Source organism: Rosa rugosa, chromosome 7 (assembly GCF_958449725.1).
Source record: "Rosa rugosa chromosome 7, drRosRugo1.1, whole genome shotgun sequence".
NCBI lineage: Eukaryota > Viridiplantae > Streptophyta > Magnoliopsida > Rosales > Rosaceae > Rosa > Rosa rugosa.
Genome location: NC_084826.1, coordinates 24497709 through 24517378, shown reverse-complemented (window position 1 = coordinate 24517378; position 19670 = coordinate 24497709). Strand labels below are relative to the sequence as shown.

Sequence of the window (19670 nt, the reverse complement as noted above, 5' to 3'; positions counted from 1 at the left end):
AACCCAAACTTCATCTTATAAGGCCTTAACACAAGTCCCTTAACTACATCAGATTAGCTCACGTCTACCATAATCAGTTATTACCAATGAACTCAAATATTGTTGCAGATCGAAGTCTTGGCTTATTTATATAACCATCTCAAATTTTAACCAATTGAAAGATCCAACTCCACTGGAATTTGTAAATGTAATCCCAAAGGTCCCAACAATATCAAAGCTTCATTGCAGATTTAAAACTCAAATTAAGGGTGTAAAAGATAGATAATCAAAGGTTACAGCTTAGCTTAAACAATATGGATGCCCAAGAAACAAAATTGCATGTTTTGCACTTATTGAGCTAATCTAGAATATTTGCAACCCACATGGTCTATACATTAGCTAAATACATCAGCATATCAGCAGCACATCACAATAACTAGGAAGTTCCACAGCATCAAAATCAATTTTATCCCAAACATCATTCAAAATTACCAGAATCTTCTTGTCTTTTATCCTGTCACAGAGACAAGGTTTTTATCTTTCGTAGCTTGCCTATCAACTTCTTTGACGAGGACCACTTGCTTTCTTCCACTGTATTACATTTTAATAATTCCAGATAGCAAGAACAATGGCTTAAGCTCTTTGTCATTCAATTGATTGTAACTCCACTCTAGAGCCAAGTATGCTCTTTTTTAGGCGTCTCAAGGCATCTTCCCAATTTCCACTATGCACGTAGAGAGCACTTCTATAATTTTTAAAGCTCTTGCAACTGTGAAATTTGTAACTAGCAAAACTCCAAAACAAGGCTAAGTGGGTTGCTACAAAATCATAGTGTGAGATCTTTAACAACATCACCTGCCATCTTCTAAAATAAACTAGCACAAACCTTCTGCATATGCATCTGAGGTGAAAGTACTCTTCGACTACTAGATGCTAACAAAAAGTATCACAGCCTCCAAATCAATGTTATCCCAAACATCATCCAATATTACAAGAGCCTTCTTGTCTTTTATCCTATCACATAGATGAAGTGCTCTTCAGGCTGGCTGTACTCTCATTGTCAACAGCACATAGTACTAAAACCACATCGTCAAAAACATTCTTACCTTTTGTAGCTTGCCTATAAACTTCTTTGACGAGTGTCTTCTTCCCCACACCACCTATTCCATACAACCAAATACATTTCTCCATGATTTTATGAAATGAAATCCACGTTTCAAAGGGCTCATAATCCATTTCTCTATCGGGGAACATGCCAAATTTGATGATTTCGTGCCTACCTTATTCACAACAACTTGTTTAATTCTCTAGATCTTGTAGTGAATCGATCCAACTATTGAGATGGGGAACTCCACGTTTGACTATAAACCTAAATCAGATATGGGGATGCAATTAGATTCCACTAAACAGCAAAATAAATTAAACAAGGACCAAATCTAGTGCTAGATTATCTTCAGATAGGGAAATCATATAACAAAAGTAACATAAAATATGAAACAGAGCAAATGAAATCAATGAAGGAGATGATAAGTAGGAATCTTACCTTTATGGATTCATAAGACAGTTGGTTGCTCCATCTTCCAGTTCCTCCGATTAGAACAAACCAAGTGAATATAACAAAATGAAACTCAAGGGTGCAGGGACTCTCAGATTTTGAAATCAGAGGAAAAATGAAAGAGTGAAGAGGTGTGAAAGTGATGAAGTTGAAGAGGAAGGGAAAGGGTATACAAGATATAAAAAGAAGCAGAGAATCAACGCGAGTTAACAAAGAAAGCCAAACTGATGACTCACTCCAACCGACATCTACACCGGATCGTGTCAGGTAGGCCAACCTTTGTTTCCTACTTTTCTTTTATATTCGTTCTTTTCGTCTTTTTGTCTTTTTTTTTTTCCTTCATTAGAAAAATAAAAAATTACAAACGAAAGCCATTGGCGTAAGCTGTAAGCTAAGCAAATCGACATTAAAAGTCAATGAGGGGCGGATCGAAAAAGCCTCTTGATCTAATTTGCATGTTTCGTGGTGAAATTTGAAATTTGCTTGCAGGAAGATATATGGTAAAAGATAATCTCTTCAAAATGAGCAGCTAGCTTTTTAACGTTTTAGACGGGGAATCTAATTTTCTAAGAAATTTCGAAGTAAGTATTGATGCAGTTGATAACAAGTTAAGATCACATTCAACCGGAGCACACTTGAATTTATTTTGAAGAGCCTACACTAGTCCATCTATTTTTATTTTTTTTGAAAGGAGACAAGTCAATCTTTCACATCACGACATTAAAGAATTGGAATAGAGACATGTCTAAAACAGTAAAACTATCATTGCTAAAATTAACACCACCATTTTTGTTTACCAGCATAGTGAGAGGCCAAGATTTTTCTTTCTCTTATAAGGAGACGAGGAAGATCAACCCACGACCATTTTTAGCAACATAACTTCTTTATTTGTGAATTAAAGATTATGACTTTGAATATCAATGAAAAAAAAAATATTTAGAGAAGTCATCAGATAGGTCGCGTGTGGGCCTGCTCACTTTCAAACAGTTATGCAAAGTTTTTGAAGGGAAACTTCTGTATTTCTCAAGACAATAACCCGACTTCCGCAAGCCATAACTCATTCATACAAACTCTAATTTTCAATTCTTTGTGTCTAATTCTGTTTTTACGAGCTTTACAACTTTTGCGAATGAAGTTCTTTCAAAATTCATAAACTAAATGAAAGATAAAGTCACTCCTATAGGTCCCAAAGTGTTAAACGAGATTCAAAAGAGAAGATTTTTGTTGTTTACCCTCTAATTCACTAGTAATAATGTAAGTTTTGGTCTATGACGTAACACAACCACCAACTAGTGACACAATTTGTTCAATATAGCTTTTGTTTTTGTTGCTAGTGACAGTAGTTTTTGTTTCTGGTTACAGTAGTTTTTGTTGTTAGTGACAGTAGCTTTGTTCTGGTGACAGTAGTTTTTGTTGTTGGTGATAGTAGTTTTTTGTTTCTGGTGGCAGTAACTTTTGTTTCTGGTGACAGTAGTTTTCTGATGTTGGTGACAGTAGTTTTTGTTGTTGGCGGGAGTAACTTTTAGTGTTGCTGAGAGTAGTTCTTATTGATGGTGATAGTAACTTTTATTGCTGATGATAGTAGTTTTTGTACCTCGCCGGAGAACTCATTAGAATAGTATTTGTTGCTGGTGACAGTAATATTTGTTATTGGTGGGAGTAGCTTTTAGTGTTGGTGACAGTAACTTTTGTGACCTCATAGAAGGTCCCGGAAATTTCATCAGAGTAGCTTTTATTGTTGGTGACAGTAGCTTTTGTGGCCTCACCGGAGGTTACCGGAAATCTCATCAGAGTAGCTTTTCTTGCTAGCGACAGTAGCTTTTGTTATTGGTGACAGTAGCTTTTGTGGTCGCCGGAGACCCGCTGGAAGTTGGCCGGAGACCTGCCGGAGTTGGCTGGAGACCCGCCGGAGTTGGCCTGAGGTCGGCCGGAGACCTTGCCGAAGAGGAGAGAGAGAATGGTTGTTGACTTTTTACTCTAATTGCATTTTTGTAAATATGTTGGTTTTATATCTAAAATATAACACTATTTTTAATCTAGTGGCCTTATGAGGGAAAAAAATTAGTTGGTGGCCTTATGACTAAAAAAACATTCAAAGATGCACTTATATGTAATTAACTCAATATATATTGACACAGAGGTTACTAAGCATCAAGCTGGCCGCGCAATACTGTGGGTATGCTATATATCTCAATTTTGGCATTCATATGGCTGAGTTTAATAGATACATTATATAACTAAAGATGATATTGTTTTACAGGTTCCAAAATCTGGTATCTTAACATTAAGCTTGCTATATTCTGTGATTGGTAACAAAAGTATTTGCTGTAATATATTCTTATTTATAATAACCACACACTAATTTCATATAATACTAGTAAATCCAACATATACCCGTGTATCCATATGATACTGCCGGAAAGTACACACTACAGGAGTCCACTAACAGTCTAACATCAAATTGGACAGAACCTTATTAGATGCTGAACTTTCAGATATCAGACATCACATAGGAATGGTGATGATCCAATGATGGATACTAAAAAAAGGCATCAAAACAGCTATGAAAAGTTCATTAAATGTAAACCAACTCTGATCATATCGGATATTAACGCTCAGATTACCCGTTGAACATGGAATACAAAGATGAGCCTCATCAAACATGAAAAAGGATAATCATGTATTCTAAATATAATTTTTTGATCTAAGAATGAAGAAATAAAAGTTCATAAGATGCAGAAAGAGCATGATGTTCTTAAATCTTCATCGTGCAATTCAGAAAAGAGGTTCTGTAAGGAAAAAATTGATCCAGATATGATTCTGTCCCTGAGGTTATGTGCATCATTCCCAACCTGAAGTCCCACCAATATCATTCAAATTTGATCCAGATTGTGGTTTAATCCCTGCATGGCAAAATAGTCTATCATGAAATTCAACAATGCACATTTGGCAAATTTTCCTCAATCAAATATCAAGCAATTGAGCCTACCATGTGGAACTATAGCAAGAGCTAGAGCATTGCTTTCTTTAATCTCTGCAGCTCTTGGATTTATTTCATTTATGCCCTGGACAAAGAAAAAAGAACAAAACAAAATAAATATAGAACTCAAACACCCCCACATCAAAGAAAACATGAATGGCTTTGGCATATGATACCAGCAGATCAGTTTCGATCAAGGGAGGAGGTTCAACTACCTCTTCTTCCTTTGTTGGGGTTCTTCCTCAACTTTCTCTGCTGGTTTCTCAATTTTTTTTTTTTTTCAGGCTCTGGAGGCATTGGTTCTTCAGGTTTCTGAGGTCTCATCTGTCTCCTGGTACTCTTATCGTCAGAACAAAATGATCAGAAACTTGAAAATAGAAAATGAGCACATCCGATTGTCTTCAGTTCACACATAAACATATTAGAGTCTAGACAGTTATGTACACATATATCTACTCAAATATTCATAGTCCTAGGAACATTGTCTCACCAGTCTCTTGTTAACAGCACCGGACTGAGGCGCTTCTTTTATATACTCATGTATATATTGTTGCAAGAAATAGGATATGCAGGCCCAAATCATATCTCCTGCTTCATGTCGTGCTGGTCACTGCATGGCTCTTAATCATTCCCATACATGTACTTATGTCATGATCAATAATGAATACCCAATATGAAAAATGAGGTACATGATTTTTCTGCTTGAGCATTGTTTAGCACAGGCCTGCACATAAACTTTCTTTTTCTCTGTTCTTTGCCTAGTTTCAAATTCTTATAACTAATCTTATATACATTAGTGATAATTAAGTTGTATTTCTTTAAAGAAATGAAGGAAGGAAAACTCATACTAACAATAAATTTATAAACAACTTTGTTAACTATTGAAACTGAAATGTAAGTTACTGTGCAGTAATAACACTAATAATCAGTGATTAGATGAGTAAATTTAATTGCATTTGATAGTTGTATATTTTCATTTGTAGTTTTTAACAATACTAAATGACTCATGCCTAGAAACTAGAACCACATTTAGGCCGCATACCCGTGATGTATTTAACTCACGTCCTATAGCTTATGGTCATTTGAACATATCAGGCTTGCAACCTGGCTCATTTGTCATTTCACTCATCTAGAGGCAAGTAAACCAGATGATTCACTCAAAAAGGTGAAATTGCTTCAGCAACAGGGCTTCTGAGGCCTCAAAATCCATACAAAGGATCCATATGGAAATAGGTTTTAGTCTTAAAGATGTAAGCACTCCAAATCAACGAAACCATCAGAACTAAGAGCACAAGTTCAAATCATCTGAATTGTAACAATCAGCACTAAAAGCAGATGTGCACATCCATGGTTTTTCTGCGTTTGGGATAAAATCAAGTGACAACTCTTGAAGAACTGATACACAAACGTAAGTGACAGATATGCACTAACCTGTCTCATGAACCTCAGCTCCCTTGTAGCTTCACACCTTTTCGACAAAGGCCTGCATGGTTATGTCACCAGGATTGAACCCATCAATGGTGGAGCTGGAGGATGGACCAACATTGTCCTGCTCTTTGACTTCTTCTTCTGCTTCTTATGTTTTAAATCATAAAGTTTCATCTCCTTTTGTCTCTGTAGAAGTTCAGAGTTCAATTCATCCTCTCCATTGTAAAGCCAAGAATCATCATCAGAAGGTGGAACATCTACGCTCTTAAAATCATCCGCCGAATAAGGTAAAGCAAGAATCTCATCTATGCGCCTCACTGGAGCACTCATCATCTCACTGCGGCAAAGTAACACATTAGTTTAACTCCTGACACTAACAGAAAAAGAAAAGTTCAATTAACTACAGTATATCACCCGGACACCAAAAGGGATTCAAATAACACAAGTAACTGCCAATCCTATTGGAGACTTTACACACTCAGACCTTTATCTTTGTCAAATAACTTCCTACAACAATTCTGATAAGTAACCACCATAGTGTCACTTAATTGAAATTCATTTACATATTAAAGAAAAAAATGATCATTACAGTAAAGTTGTTAAAATCTACAACCTATAAGATATGAATTCATTCACTTTCCAGTTGATTGAATCAAAAGGAAACTTAGTATACATCATATCAAGATAGAATCATAAAGCGAACCCAAGTTGATGTCACTATGAGCAAACCACAGTTCACAGTTTACGCAACAATCGCAACAATCAAATGCTTATATGTCATCTTTTATCAATACTCATCTCAGTGTAAGCAATATGGTTTACTTCTAATCTAAACCAAATTCAGAGTAAATCATCAATTTCATGTTCAAAACAGAAAGTGATAAACAACCAATGTAAACACAGTGGGGAAGAGTATGATTTCTAGCTGGTAGAACTTCTGCTATGGATTGTCATATAAGTCTTTGCGGGAAGATAGGTTGAAACAGAGGACCTGAGTTTAACTTTGGTGTTATTTGACTTGAAAAATGACACTGAAAAATGGTTGTTTAGTACTTTTTGATTACTGTTTGAAGTAATAAAACCATATAATGCAGTCCAAATGCCAAGTCCTTTAAGCCGTCCAATTTACGGCTGTCACTCAGAAACTTCTTTGGGTTTTTGTCCATACTTCTTTGGATAAGTAAAGCTGTATGGCTGATTCTGACTTCGAATATTCTGGTATATGAGCCTAAGCAAATCAATCAAGGCCTCTTATGGGCAATAAGAGATTACTCTAGTTTATTGCTTTTATTAATGAAGCCATTCGATTAATGTCAAACAACCAAAGTTTTTCCACTAATTGATGCAAGACCAGAAGTTCTTTTATCTAGGAATTTTATGTAACATAACTTATTCCCAGCTCCCGGTCTTCCATATTAATTATTAACAGACATGACTCATAAGAAGGATGATATGGCATCTAAATGTTCATAGCAAAAGAAATGTCATGCACACCGAGATATGCTGACAGAAGATGATACAATCATATCGAATGTTAGCTAACCACAAAACTTTTGCTAGCTCCAACCAAATGGTACTGCGCTTAGCATACATATTATGAATCATTGTCATTAGTTAACACTTAATACCAACTCTGATATCCTCTACAATATCCCTAAAACCCTTTTTAAGCTGCTCAATTGGCGGATGATATTATATCAGATAATTTCTCACAAGTACAGTAACCAGAATATCCCTAAAATAGAATCATTGTAAACTTTGAAGAAGAAAAGCATTAGAATTTGGTTGCTCAAACGTTTAAGTACTAGCAGTAAATGCCAAAGATAATGATGGAACCCAAGCTAGCCCTTTAACATTCGTTAAGCTAGTTACACATTAAACAACAATTGGTGGTCCTTGAGTCAGACTTCACACTTACAAAAGGGAGAGTAATGCAGGAGACCAGACAGTCAGATGCTGATTGATGCTAATCTTCTTCTTGAGCTTGTGATGTTTATGTTCATCATGTTCATTAAAGTTGTATTTATGTCATGTATAGAATATAGATTGTGCTCATATTTCAGCCAAATCAACAACAGTGATTATGGTACCATGACATCAGGAAGAACTAATGGTTCAATCATAACAAATTACATAGCAGAATTAGACAGAAAGAATATCAAAGCCATTAAGAGATACATAATTGATGAAATATCAAGGACCCTTTGGCTAGTTCAGTAGACAAAACTTGTAATATCTCAAAGTTTATGTAATCTCTCATATATTTGCATTTTCCAGCAGGTACAGAATTGTCATATGAAATCATTTTTGAAGCAAGCACAGTGAGAACAACAATAACATATAACAATTTCAACAAATTGTCATAGTCAATCAACTTTTGCAACTCAGTCCTCAATGCTCAATCCTTCAGGTCCTTTAGCCCATTTTAGTTCTCAAGTATTTCAAACGATATCTCTTAAGTGATTCATGAGAAGTCTTGTTGTAATTCTAGAGTATGTATAAGGTTAAGCCACATTACCCTTCACCCCACAGATAATGACCCTAAACTTCATTTTAAAGCCTTAAAGACAACTCCCCTAACTACATCAGATTAGCTCATGTCTACAATGATTAGCCATTACCAAGTAACTCACATATATAGTTCCAAACTTCTAGGCTAATCTTCTTGTTTCATTTTCTTAAACAGTTAAAAGATTCAACTTCACTGGAATTTGTAAATATAGTCTCAAAAGTCGCAACAATATATATCAAGACAAGGCATACTCAAAATATCAAAGCTTCATTGCAAGTTAAAACTCAAGTTAAGGGTGTAAAAGATTGATAATCAAAGGTTACAGCTTAACTTAAACAGTATGGACCCCCAAGTAACAAAATTGCATGTTTTGCACTTATTGAGCTAAAGTAGGGACTCCTGACAGTCCCACACATTTCAGAACATTTGCAACTCACATGGTCTATACACTAGCTAAATGCATCAGCATATTAGCAGCACATCACAATAACTAGGAAGTTCCACAACACCAAAATCAATTTTATCCCAAACATCATTTAAAATTACCAGAATGTTCTTGTCTTTTATCCTGTCACAGAGACAAGGTTTTATCTTTCATAGCTTGCCTATCAACTTCTTTGACTGTTAAACAATGGTTTAAGCTCTATGTCATTGAATTGATTGTAACTCCACTCTAGAGCCAACTATGCTCTTTTTTAGGCGTCTCAAGGCAGCTTTCCAGTTTCCACCATGCACATAGAGAGCACTTCTATTTTTTAAAGCTCTTGCAACTGTGACATCTATAACTAGTAAAACTCCACATCAAGGCTATGTGGGTTGCTACAAAATCATAGTCTGAGATCTTTAACAATATCACCTGCCATCTTCTCAAATAAACTAGCACAAACCCTTTTGAAGATGCATTTGAGGTGAAAGTACTCTTCGACTTCTAGATGTTAACAAGACGTACGATAGCCTCAAAATCAGTGTTATCCCAGACATCGTCCAATATTACAAGAGCCTTCTTGTCTTTCATCTTGTCACATAGACGAACACCTTTTCAAACTGACTGTGCTCTCACTGTCCTCAGCATCCAGCCCGTTTGTTTCACAAATTTCTTTCTGAATTCTTTCCAGGTCTGGATTTTGTTTCACATCTAGTACTAAAACCACATCGCCAAGAATTTTCCCATCTTTTGTAGCTTCCTGATAAACTTTTTTGACGAGTGTCTTCTTCCCCACACCACCTATTCCATACAACCAAATACATTTCTCCATGATTTTATCAAATGAAATCCACGTTTCAAAGGGCTCATAATCCATGTCTTTTTTGGGGAACATGCCAATTTTGATGATTTCGTGCCTACCTTATTCACAACAACTTGTTTGATTCTCTAGATCCTGTAGTGAATTGATCCACAACAATTGAAATGGGAAACTCCATGTTTGAATATAGACCTAAATCAAATATGGGATGCAATTAGATCCAACTAAACAGCAAAATAAATTAAACAAGGACCAAATCTAGTAGCAGATTATCTAGTCAGAATGGAAAATCATATAAGAAAAGTAACATAAAATATGAAACAGAGCAAATAAAATCAATGAAGGAAATTAAAAGTAGGAATCTTACGTTATGACTTATGGATCCATAAAGGACAGTTGGTTGCTTGATCTTCCAGTTCCTCCGCTTAGAACGAAGCAAGTGAATATAACAAAATCAAACTTAAGTGTGCAGGGACTCTCAGATCTTCAAATCAGAGGACAAATGAAAGAGTGAAGTGGGGTGTGAATGTGATGAAGTTGAAGAGGAAGGGAAAGGTATAACTGAAGAACGGAGTCAACGCGAGGAAACAAAGATAATCGCATGCGCACATGGAACGGATATATAAAGCGGATAGTGTTGGATAGGCCGATAGGCCAACCTTTGTTTTCTAATGTCTTTTAAATCAGAAAATTGAAAAGCTACAAACTAGGGCAAGAGTGGCATACGGAGAAATCTCCTGAGACCTGACCTAATTTGCATGAAGACATATCTATGACCCCATAATTTGCATTTAGCATTCGCGGTGAAATTTGTTTCAAAAAAGGTTATCAAAATTAGGAGCTAGTTTTTAATGTCTAGGATGGTGGATCTAATACTTCAAGAATCTCTGATGATGGAGATAGACTCAAGTTCAGTTGGATTAGGGGTCTGATGACGTGTGTGGTTGCAGGGCTTTTAGACAGTTTTGGAAAAGTTTCCCGAAACATATGGCTTATTTCCCTACAGGGCCGGTCCTGACATTTTGATGGCCTGAGGCAAATAATTTAAATGTGGCCTCACATAAAAAAATCATATAATCGAACAAATTTTTTTATATATATAAATTAAACCCCTAAATTAATGGTAATGCAAGGAAAAAAAAAAGTGTTCAATTCCAAAATAATTTTTCACTTAGAAATTGAAAAAATAAACAGAATATATTTAACTACAAAAGAAACCAATGAAAAAAGGGCAAGTACATTAATATTCAATTTCAAAATATTATTTCCATAGAAGCTAGAAAAAGAAGGAACAAAAAAGTTTAATTGCAAAGAAACTAAGACAAAAAAAAAAGACAAAAAAGTGCAATTAAACTAATTAAGAAAAAGAAAAAAAAAAGACAAAAAATAGGCCACTGTGTTTCGAACCTTGATGCTGCAAACAACAGCACATCTATGTTACCACTGAGCTAGCGTGGCATTGTAATAGGGACGCGAAAACAAATTATATAATCATAAACGAATATATGTAAAATTAAAAAAAAAAAAAAAAAAAACTTTGCGGAGGCCCTTCGGAGAGTGGTGGCCTGAGGCGGCTGCCTCAGGCAGCAGCCCTCAGGGCCGGCCCTATTTCCCTAAGCAGTAATCCAACTTCCACAAATCATAACTCACTCATACAAATTCCGATTTTTAAATTCTTTGTATCTACTAACACAACTTTTGTGAATGAAATTTTTTTTTTTTTTTTTTTTTTTTTAAAAAAAACTGAATGAAAGCTAAAGTCACTCCAAAGAGCCCTGAAAGTGTTAAACAAGAGTCAATAAAAAAAAATTCATCGTTTACCATTCGAATCACTAGTGAAAAGGTAAGTTTTGGTTCAGGACATAACATAACCACCACACCACACTAGTGACAAAGTTTGTTCAATATTGACATAAAAGTTATATTAATTGTAATGTTAGCTCACCCAAAAAAATTGTGTTAGCTCCGCTCCTGCCCCCAGGAACCAAATGGTATTGCGTTTAGCATACCTACTATGAATTATTATCATTAGTTAATACATAATAACAATTTTGATATCTTCTTAACAATATCCCTAAACCCCGTTTTAAGCTGCTTAATTGGCGGATGACAGTAACCATAATATTCCTAAACTAGTATCATTGTAAACTTTTGAAAGAGAAAACGGTAGAATTCAAACATTGAATGCTAAAGATAACGGATAGAACCCAAGCTAGCGCGTTATCATTTGATAAGCTAGTTGAGGATTGGACAGTAATTGAGTCAACACAGACTTCACAATTGTAAAGGGGAGACTGATGCAGGAGCCCAAACAATCGGGCGCTGATTGATGCTAATCTCCTCCTTGAGCTTTGTGGAGTTAATGTTCTTCATGTTCACCAAATCAACGACAGTGATTATGTTACCAAGTAATAGACAGAAAGATGGGAGAAGCCATTAGCAACGACTATGATTACAATTTGTGCTTGTTTTCTGTACAAAATATTAAACTCAGGAACTGATGTGTTGAACTTTTTTAGCAAAACTGAAGGATTACCACTCCCAACACTTCCGAACCATAGTAAAATACATCGTCTATACCTCATCTACTACTACATAAGATACAACTTCATCTCCCTTTCTATATTCTCTAGACTCCGTGTAATATGAACCTGCAATAAATAAGTAAAAGCCTTGTCGTCAAGACTGCATTTCCTGAGCTTCTTGTGTACTATTGCAAAGGTAAACCCCTCGGGAACAGGAAATGTGACATCAACTGTGTGTACACCAACTTGCAGGAAATGTGACATCAACTGATGTCATTCCTCAGGCCGAAATAAACTGAAACTTGCACTGGTCTCAGTCTTTGTAACCTGCATTGCAATAGGTAAAAATAAAATCAGTGGAAGACACACACACACACACTCTCTCTTTTCCCCGCCCCATATTGTAAACAAGTGTAAGGAAAGAAAATTAATAGCTGTTTCCACTTTCTGTATCATGAAGCACTTTTGTTTTACACTCAATTATGATCCCTACCATTTGAGTACTGATAGACGAAGAGTTCAGTGCATAGGATTAACTTATCAATGTCATCCCTTGACATGGAAGTACATGTGGTCTTATACTACTGCCTATTAGTCTACATTAGAAATGCTAAAAACAATATTTGTTGTAGAATTTTTCTACAGCTCAACTTCTCTTCAGATATTCAAGACATGGTGCCATGATGTCTGAATAACCATGCCATTTTCAACAAGGGTAAAGCTATGGCGTACATGTCCTATTTCATGTAATATTTACCACTTTGAGGACTCATGTGGTAACTAGATAAAAGTCCTCATTAAGGTAAATAAGGTCCTCGTTAGAGTAAAGTAGGTAACTAAAAAAAAGTCCTTACTAAGGTAAATAAGGTCCTCGTTAAAGTAAAGTAGATTTTTGTTTGAGTAATTAAGTCCTAAAAATGGTAATTGTAGTAGGTTCTCATTTGAGTAATTAAGTCCTAAAAGTGGTAATTGTATATATGTCATATGTTAACATATTATAGAATTTCCCTTTAAACAAACTGCATAAAGAAACTAGCTCAGGTTTTATGTTCTAGTGGAGGTCACTTTAAAGATCTAATTAATATAAAATAGCACTTGTATTGGTATATTAGCAAACAGCGATCCAATACAAGTTTTAACAACGGGCCCTTTGATATCTGACCAACCATTTCATCTTCAACAAATTGCATACGAAAGTAGCTCAGAACGTATGTTCAAACGGAGGTCATTTAATGGATCAAGTCAAGACAAATAACAATTCGATTGGTGTAATGAGCAAACCAATAATCAAATGCAACTTATTTAAAAGGCAAGATAAGTACAGTTTTCATTTATCTTGGAATTGAAAGAGAAAGTATACCAACCTCGGGAAGAACAGGAGCAAGAGATGTCCAAAGAATGGGGTCTACTAATGGATCAATCATGTTGTAGTTGGTCAGCAGTGGCGCAGACAAGAACGGAGTCAATGGGAATGCATTCCTCTGGAGAGACAATCCACCACTCATTCCTAATGAAGCATTCAGTCTCTCATCCCCAGCATCATGACTTGTGGATTTCTCAATTGCCTTGCCATGGTCCTTTTTGTGGATCGTATTTTTGTTTTCATTCTCGTCATTATCTGCATTCTTTTCTTGCTTAATTGATGCTTTCTCTTGTAAGCTCTTATAAGCAGGTGACCGTGACAAGATGCTCATGGCAGAGACTCTAGCACCATTATGCTTTTTACCTTCATGGCAGACACCCAAACGTGGCATCTGGTATGGTTCAGTAGGCTGGGATTCCCATTCCAATGTTTTAAGTTCACCTCCACTATCTCCAGCAAAACCATGTTTTGCTTCCTCAGATGATTTTATCATGCTGTCCGCTTGACGAGTTTTGTTAGGCCCCCACCACTTGATGTAACTTGTTAAATCAATCTTTCTTTCAATGCAAAACGTTCCTAAAAATTCATTGTCTGTTGCTGGATCATCTCCTGTGCCTTTAAGTGACATTAAAAAGAAGGAAAGTTAGCACTGATTCAGGTAGTGATCCAGGTGACAGGAATTTAACAAATTCAAAATCCAGCATCTTTCAGCCAATGTTGGCGGATGGAGTACAAGGAGACTGATTTAGCAGATCTCTCTTATCCAAAAAGCTTCAGTTTAGAATTTGTTGATGACGTACCATAATGGATGCTATTGAAGTATTCAGATCCACCCATACGACCAAACGATGGCTCCCAACGGCTGTTACATGATAGCACAAAATAAGTTTAAAAAGAAGCAAAAATGAAAAACTGGCAATGCATGGAATCTATGAGCTGAAAGGCAACTATACGACAATGAGAAAAGTGGAGCAGCAAGCCTATATGAAATGTCACAGATAGGATATCACCACAGAATGGACTGTAAATAGAATATACCTATGAGTGTTGTTTATAAAAACTGTTAACAGTTAAAATCGGTCATCTAATTACTCTATGAGCATGCAGCCTAATAAAAATTGTAACTAGTGGTGATCAATTATCATATACAAAATGCGTTTTCGTTGCTCATAACCCTGATGGTGTACAGAAAGAAAGAAGAAAAAAAAAAAAAAAAAAAAAAAGAATTTAACTAGGTAAAAAGGACTGGATCAACAGAAATTCAACCTTAACAAAACTCTACATCTCTTAGGAAAAACATAATGCGCCAGGAAATATGATGCATACAAGTAACATATAAATGTAAACCATACCTTGAGAGCGCGCGATATTTAGACATTCCTCTAGAGAAGCCACTGCTCTTCCTGCCAGAGAAAAATCTAGTATAAGCAACGTGACAGCTATCAGATTCAAATATGTTCTTAGATATCCACACCTGCGAAGAGATGCAAGATATTCCTCCCTTGACACATTCTGCATCTCTTCGAGATCTCTTGTGTAGTCAGTAACCTGCAGTGATTAAAGGAAGAGTGCAATTGAGAAAATGAAAATTTATTTAACAAGAAGAATATATTTAGAAAAATCTTCAGATGGGACCACAAATATTTAAAGATGTCTTGCATTTCCAAATCTGGAGAAAGAATAAAACTTAGGCCTCGATTTAAGAATCACATATGCATATTCTCTTTCCGGAGAGTACACTTAATAGAAAAAGAAATGATTCTCAATTAATAAAAAGGGAAGAAAAACCGAAATGTTAGAACATGGATGTGCTTCCATTTGAAACAAAAACAATGAAATAAAATTAGTGAATCAATGACAAGAATCTCACAGGAAAATTAATCAGAGTGCCAGGGCCCCAATATTTCAAGGCAGCAAGATCATAAGCTCTGGCTGCAGCCTCTTCATCATCATACGCGCCTGCCAATTACATATGCTATTCAAGGATCAACTCGATATATACACAATAACAGCAAGTTTCTTAAGGTATTTTAGAAAATTGAAGCTTACCCAAGTAAACTGGAATATTGAATTGTGCGCCAACCGGTTCCATGCACACAGTAAATTAAATATAGTTAGCAATTACAGATGTATACACGCATCCAGAGACAGACACAAAAAGAGCATGTAAATAAGCATGATTCACAGAGAGAAAGAGAGAGAGAGAGACCTTGCTTTCCCTTCTTATTCTGGTTCTGGTTCCAGGTACTTTTATCCCATAGATGAGCTTCGTAACGACCCGTCCACCTATGCCTAAATTTGCAACAAAAAAAAAAAAAAAAAAATCAATCAATTTCATCAATCAGAGCTCTAATGTGCATCGTTTGCTTAATCTATAACAACTATATGAAACGTTCTTGATTTTCTGACTAGTAAGCAACTAAAATTGGTCATATTCTGAGCTCCAAAACAAAATAGTCAGGCTCATAATTTCCTCACTAACCTAACAACAACTTCAATTCCAATTACTCAGTTGTTCATGTACTAATTATATGCAATGTTTTTCATTTTCTAACAAATAAGCAACTAAATCAGAGGCCATATCATCAGCTCGAAAACAAAACAATCGGATTGACACATTCTGTGAGTAAGCAAATAAAGAAGGACTGACCGAGTGACTCCGCGGTAAATGGAGCTGCGTTTTCCAGCGGCACAGGGAGGCATTTTGCTGATGCGCTCTTTGGCCGTGCAACCTCTCTCTTTCTTCGCTTTCTTCAGCCCTCTGTAAAGCAATTGCTGATCGGTCGCCACCGCCGCCGCCGCCGCCGCTGCTTCCGAGGGCTCCGCTCCGCCGCCGCTGCCGCTTCCGCTTTCGGTCTTCGGACCAGGATCCGAGGACGACGAAGCCATACTTCAATCGATCCAACCCAAACTCCAAACCCTAGAGAGAGAAAGAGAAAGAGAGAAGGGGAGAGGGAGAGAGTGTGTGGTTTTGATCGTTGAGGGAGTTGTTTTTGGAGTTTAATTTGTTTATTATGTTCGCTCTCTTCACTGTGGGAGGGGGGAACTCTACAGTGAGAGAGTGAGGGAATGGAGAGGTGGGGGTATGATTTTACGGGTTTGCCCTTGGTTTGGTTGTTTGCGATAATTGAGTTGTTGAGGTTGGAAAGGTTGTAACGGCTAGGATGGGAGTCGGGGCAGTGGTGTAATTTCGTGTGCTTTGAAAATGTGCAGGACTACACATGGATGCTGTGGCTCTTGGCAAAGAGTCCAAAAGAGAAGCCAGCTCAAAGGTTGGTCGTACTCATCATCATTTATTGTTCGTGTTGAGGAAACATACTGTACTACTTTCTAAATTTAAAACCAAATTGAATGCAGGCATCACTATAAAAAGATTCTGTACTATAATCACAGGTGTACCGTGAACCATTAGTAATGAGCAGTTATATGCCTTTTCTGTAGCAAAATTCATACCTCTGCATTTATTTGGTACATCCTTAGGTTGAAGGAAAAGAGGGAGAGGCTCCAAAGGCAAGTTTGTAACCGAGTCATTGTGCGCTAGCAAGTCCAAAACTTCTTTAGGAACTGAACCGAACTCCACACTTCACCGGCTGTCCGTTCCACCACCGCTCCGGGAGCAACACAATGAGAACTAGCCGAAAGCGCATGCACACTTGATTTATCAACATGCAAGAACTTGTCTATTGTACTACCAATATTTTGCCCACTTTCTCCGTGCCTAACGCGGCGATGATTTGTGTAGTCCACCCAAACCCTAAGAAAAGATATCATATGAAGCAAGATCAGGAAAAAAAAAAACACAAAAATAGCCATGGGAATCATGACTCCAAGAACCTTGGAACGGCCTCCATAGGAATCGAACCAAACCAAAAACTGTCTGTCCTCCAAAGCCTTAATCCTCGCACACTTAGGTCCCTATATGCGACCCATCTTGGACATAAGCCACGTCGTGCCTGTGGTGGAGAAATATGATGATGATAACGTGGCGGCGGAGGCGGTTGGATATTAACAACCTGAAATCAAGGACCTGGAATAATAAGATAAATGTGGTGAGGAAAGTGAAACTGAAGATTGGATATAAACGACGCTACTCGAATGAATTAGCTTTTGCTGTTAGGCTATTCTTTCAAGCATCAGCTTAGCATTTTTCATTGTGGGTTGATGTGAGAGGTGGTGACATGAAGTTAATGGTCAGAGACATGTTTTTGGGGAATTGGATTTTTGCTGGAAGTGTTTTTCTGGAATTGGTCCACATATATATATGAGGATAAGATTTCGTGTATTATAATAGAAAACTTGTGTGGTGATTTATCCTCTCTCCTCTGATAATCATATTATTGAATAGTTTTGCAATAATATGATTATTAGGAGGCAATAATATGATTATTAGGGGCAATAATATGTTTATTGGTGGGCAATATTATGATTATTGGGAGTCAATAATATGATTATTAGGGAACAATAATATGTTTATTGGTAGGCAATAATATGATTATTAGGTATTATTAGGGGGCAATAAAATCGGACGCCGGAATCCGGTCACCGGTCTGGTAACCGGATTCCGGTCATCGGTTGCCGGATTTCGGTCACCGGAGTCCGTGGCCGGGCACCGGCCACCGGAATCTGGCGAGGTCTCCGATGACTTCTCTCTCTAAGTGACAAAGAAGGGAGGACAAAATTGTCCTAAAAATAAATAAAAAACAATTAAAAAAATACTTAATTGGGTAGTAAAGTGGGAAATCTCATAAGATGTGTGGGTAAATGGGGTTAGTATAGCTCAAAATTGAGTAAATGGACATTTTCCCTTGGTATTCTTTCATATTTTAGTTTATTTGACTACGAAAACTTAGGGCTGGGCACAAACCCAGATTTAGGTGAAATAAAGCCCAATTTTGAAATTACTTTTTGATAGGAGACGAGACGGGATAAGCTATTTTTCAGAATTGAACCAATCCAACCCAAACTCGATCGATTTCGGTTCAGGCTGGGCTCCTAATAAGTATTTGAAGATGATTTTGAAAACAAAATAATTGAGGCTGCAAAACTACAAAATAACCCACAGATAATCACCTCAAAGCTGCAATTTGATTACAATGTATCGTATACTAGTGTAAACACATTGCTGATCAAGCCTACTTTTTGGTCAGAGCCTTCTGAAATGAAAGAGGATATCAAGAGAAATGTCAGCAACTTTCTTCTCCAAATTAATTTTGACTCATTTACTATATACTAAAGCTCCTGCACTATTCATTTTACTGTTCACACAAGCTGGAAATGACTCTTTTGCCCTTCAGTTTAATGAACTGACACTTTTGCCCTTCAGTTTAATGTATATAGAAAATGCTCAAGTTTTAATTTGTTCAGGGAGCTTCGATTGAATATAATCAAAACCACGAAGTCTCCACCTTTTTCGGGAAGCATCTGTGAAAGCCGAATTCAACTTTTACACAGTTCCAGCTCTGGCATGAACATCGACCAACATCTGTGAAAAGCAGTTCCTTATGTTTGATAAGATTCAATATTTTAAATATTTAACTATGCTTCCCTTCTTTCACAATGATAGGGAAACTAACACTGAACCACCAACATCATCAATGGAGATCATCAGTAAGGAGAAGAACGACTGAACTGCCAGACCACTTTTTGTAAAAACATAACTAGAGGAAGCAACTTTTTGGACATCCTCCACAACATCTGTACTGGTGGCGATGTTACCAGGACATGATCTACTTCATCTTTTGTTATAAAACAAACTTAATTTTTAACAAATGATCACGTCAACTATATTTTCTATGCTTTTAAATTTAGTCCTTAAATAACATTGTATTAGCTCCAAAACTCGCGGCAAAGCGCGGGCACAATTTCTAGTCTATTCTAATGATGATCCACATGAGGTGACGTTAGAAAATTTACATCCGCTCGTCTCATCAGAACCTATAGAAAAGAGCTAGCTTTCTTTCTCTCTTTTTCTTTCGTTTTTTTTTTTTTTTTTCCTCTGGTTGTATCACGGATCATAAACCATGGCGAACTATTCCATATCTGCTTTTAGTTATTTGTTTAATAAAATGTTAATCCCTAATAACA

At 36.6% G+C, this 19670-nt stretch overlaps 1 protein-coding gene and 2 long non-coding RNA genes across 16 annotated transcripts; all 3 read right to left on the bottom strand.

Moving 5' to 3' along the window:
- Positions 1–1084: 1084 nt before the first annotated feature.
- On the bottom strand, positions 1085–1770 carry LOC133721567 (uncharacterized). The gene is made up of 2 exons (XR_009852231.1): positions 1523–1770; positions 1085–1348 (listed from the first exon to the last, which is right to left on the bottom strand). It is a non-coding gene; the product is annotated as an uncharacterized LOC133721567 (long non-coding RNA).
- Positions 1771–4103: 2333 nt separating this feature from the next.
- Positions 4104–10553, bottom strand: LOC133721837 (uncharacterized). 14 transcript variants are annotated; one of them, XR_009852363.1, is made up of 7 exons: positions 10066–10552; positions 6832–9890; positions 5557–6279; positions 5005–5124; positions 4730–4845; positions 4524–4599; positions 4104–4437 (listed from the first exon to the last, which is right to left on the bottom strand). It is a non-coding gene; the product is annotated as an uncharacterized LOC133721837 (long non-coding RNA). The 14 variants fall into 14 exon arrangements; XR_009852354.1 differs by having other exon boundaries at positions 4730–4913; positions 5005–6279; XR_009852361.1 differs by having other exon boundaries at positions 4691–4853; positions 5005–6279.
- Positions 10554–12110: 1557 nt separating this feature from the next.
- Positions 12111–17725, bottom strand: LOC133722507 (AP2-like ethylene-responsive transcription factor At2g41710). The gene is made up of 10 exons (XM_062149392.1): positions 17421–17725; positions 16237–17340; positions 15796–15878; positions 15636–15644; positions 15457–15545; positions 15061–15134; positions 14939–14989; positions 14387–14448; positions 13588–14201; positions 12111–12550 (listed from the first exon to the last, which is right to left on the bottom strand). The coding sequence occupies exons 2-10, from the start codon at positions 16473–16475 to the stop codon at positions 12497–12499; spliced, it is 1275 nt and encodes a 424-aa protein (XP_062005376.1). The 5' UTR covers positions 16476–17340; positions 17421–17725; the 3' UTR covers positions 12111–12496.
- Between the last annotated feature and the right edge of the window lie 1945 nt (positions 17726–19670).

What these genes read in the sequence shown, in the direction of transcription:
- LOC133722507 (XM_062149392.1), bottom strand. Translation starts at nt 16,475, where the DNA reads ATGGCTTCGTCGTCCTCGGATCCTGGTCCGAAGACCGAAAGCGGAAGC. An exon ending in TATCTTGCATCTCTTCGCAG is followed by an intron (nt 14,990 to 15,060) that starts GTGTGGATATCT and finishes TTTCTCTGGCAG; the next exon opens with GAAGAGCAGTGGCTTCTCTA. An exon ending in CTTCAATAGCATCCATTATG is followed by an intron (nt 14,202 to 14,386) that starts GTACGTCATCAA and finishes TGTCACTTAAAG; the next exon opens with GCACAGGAGATGATCCAGCA.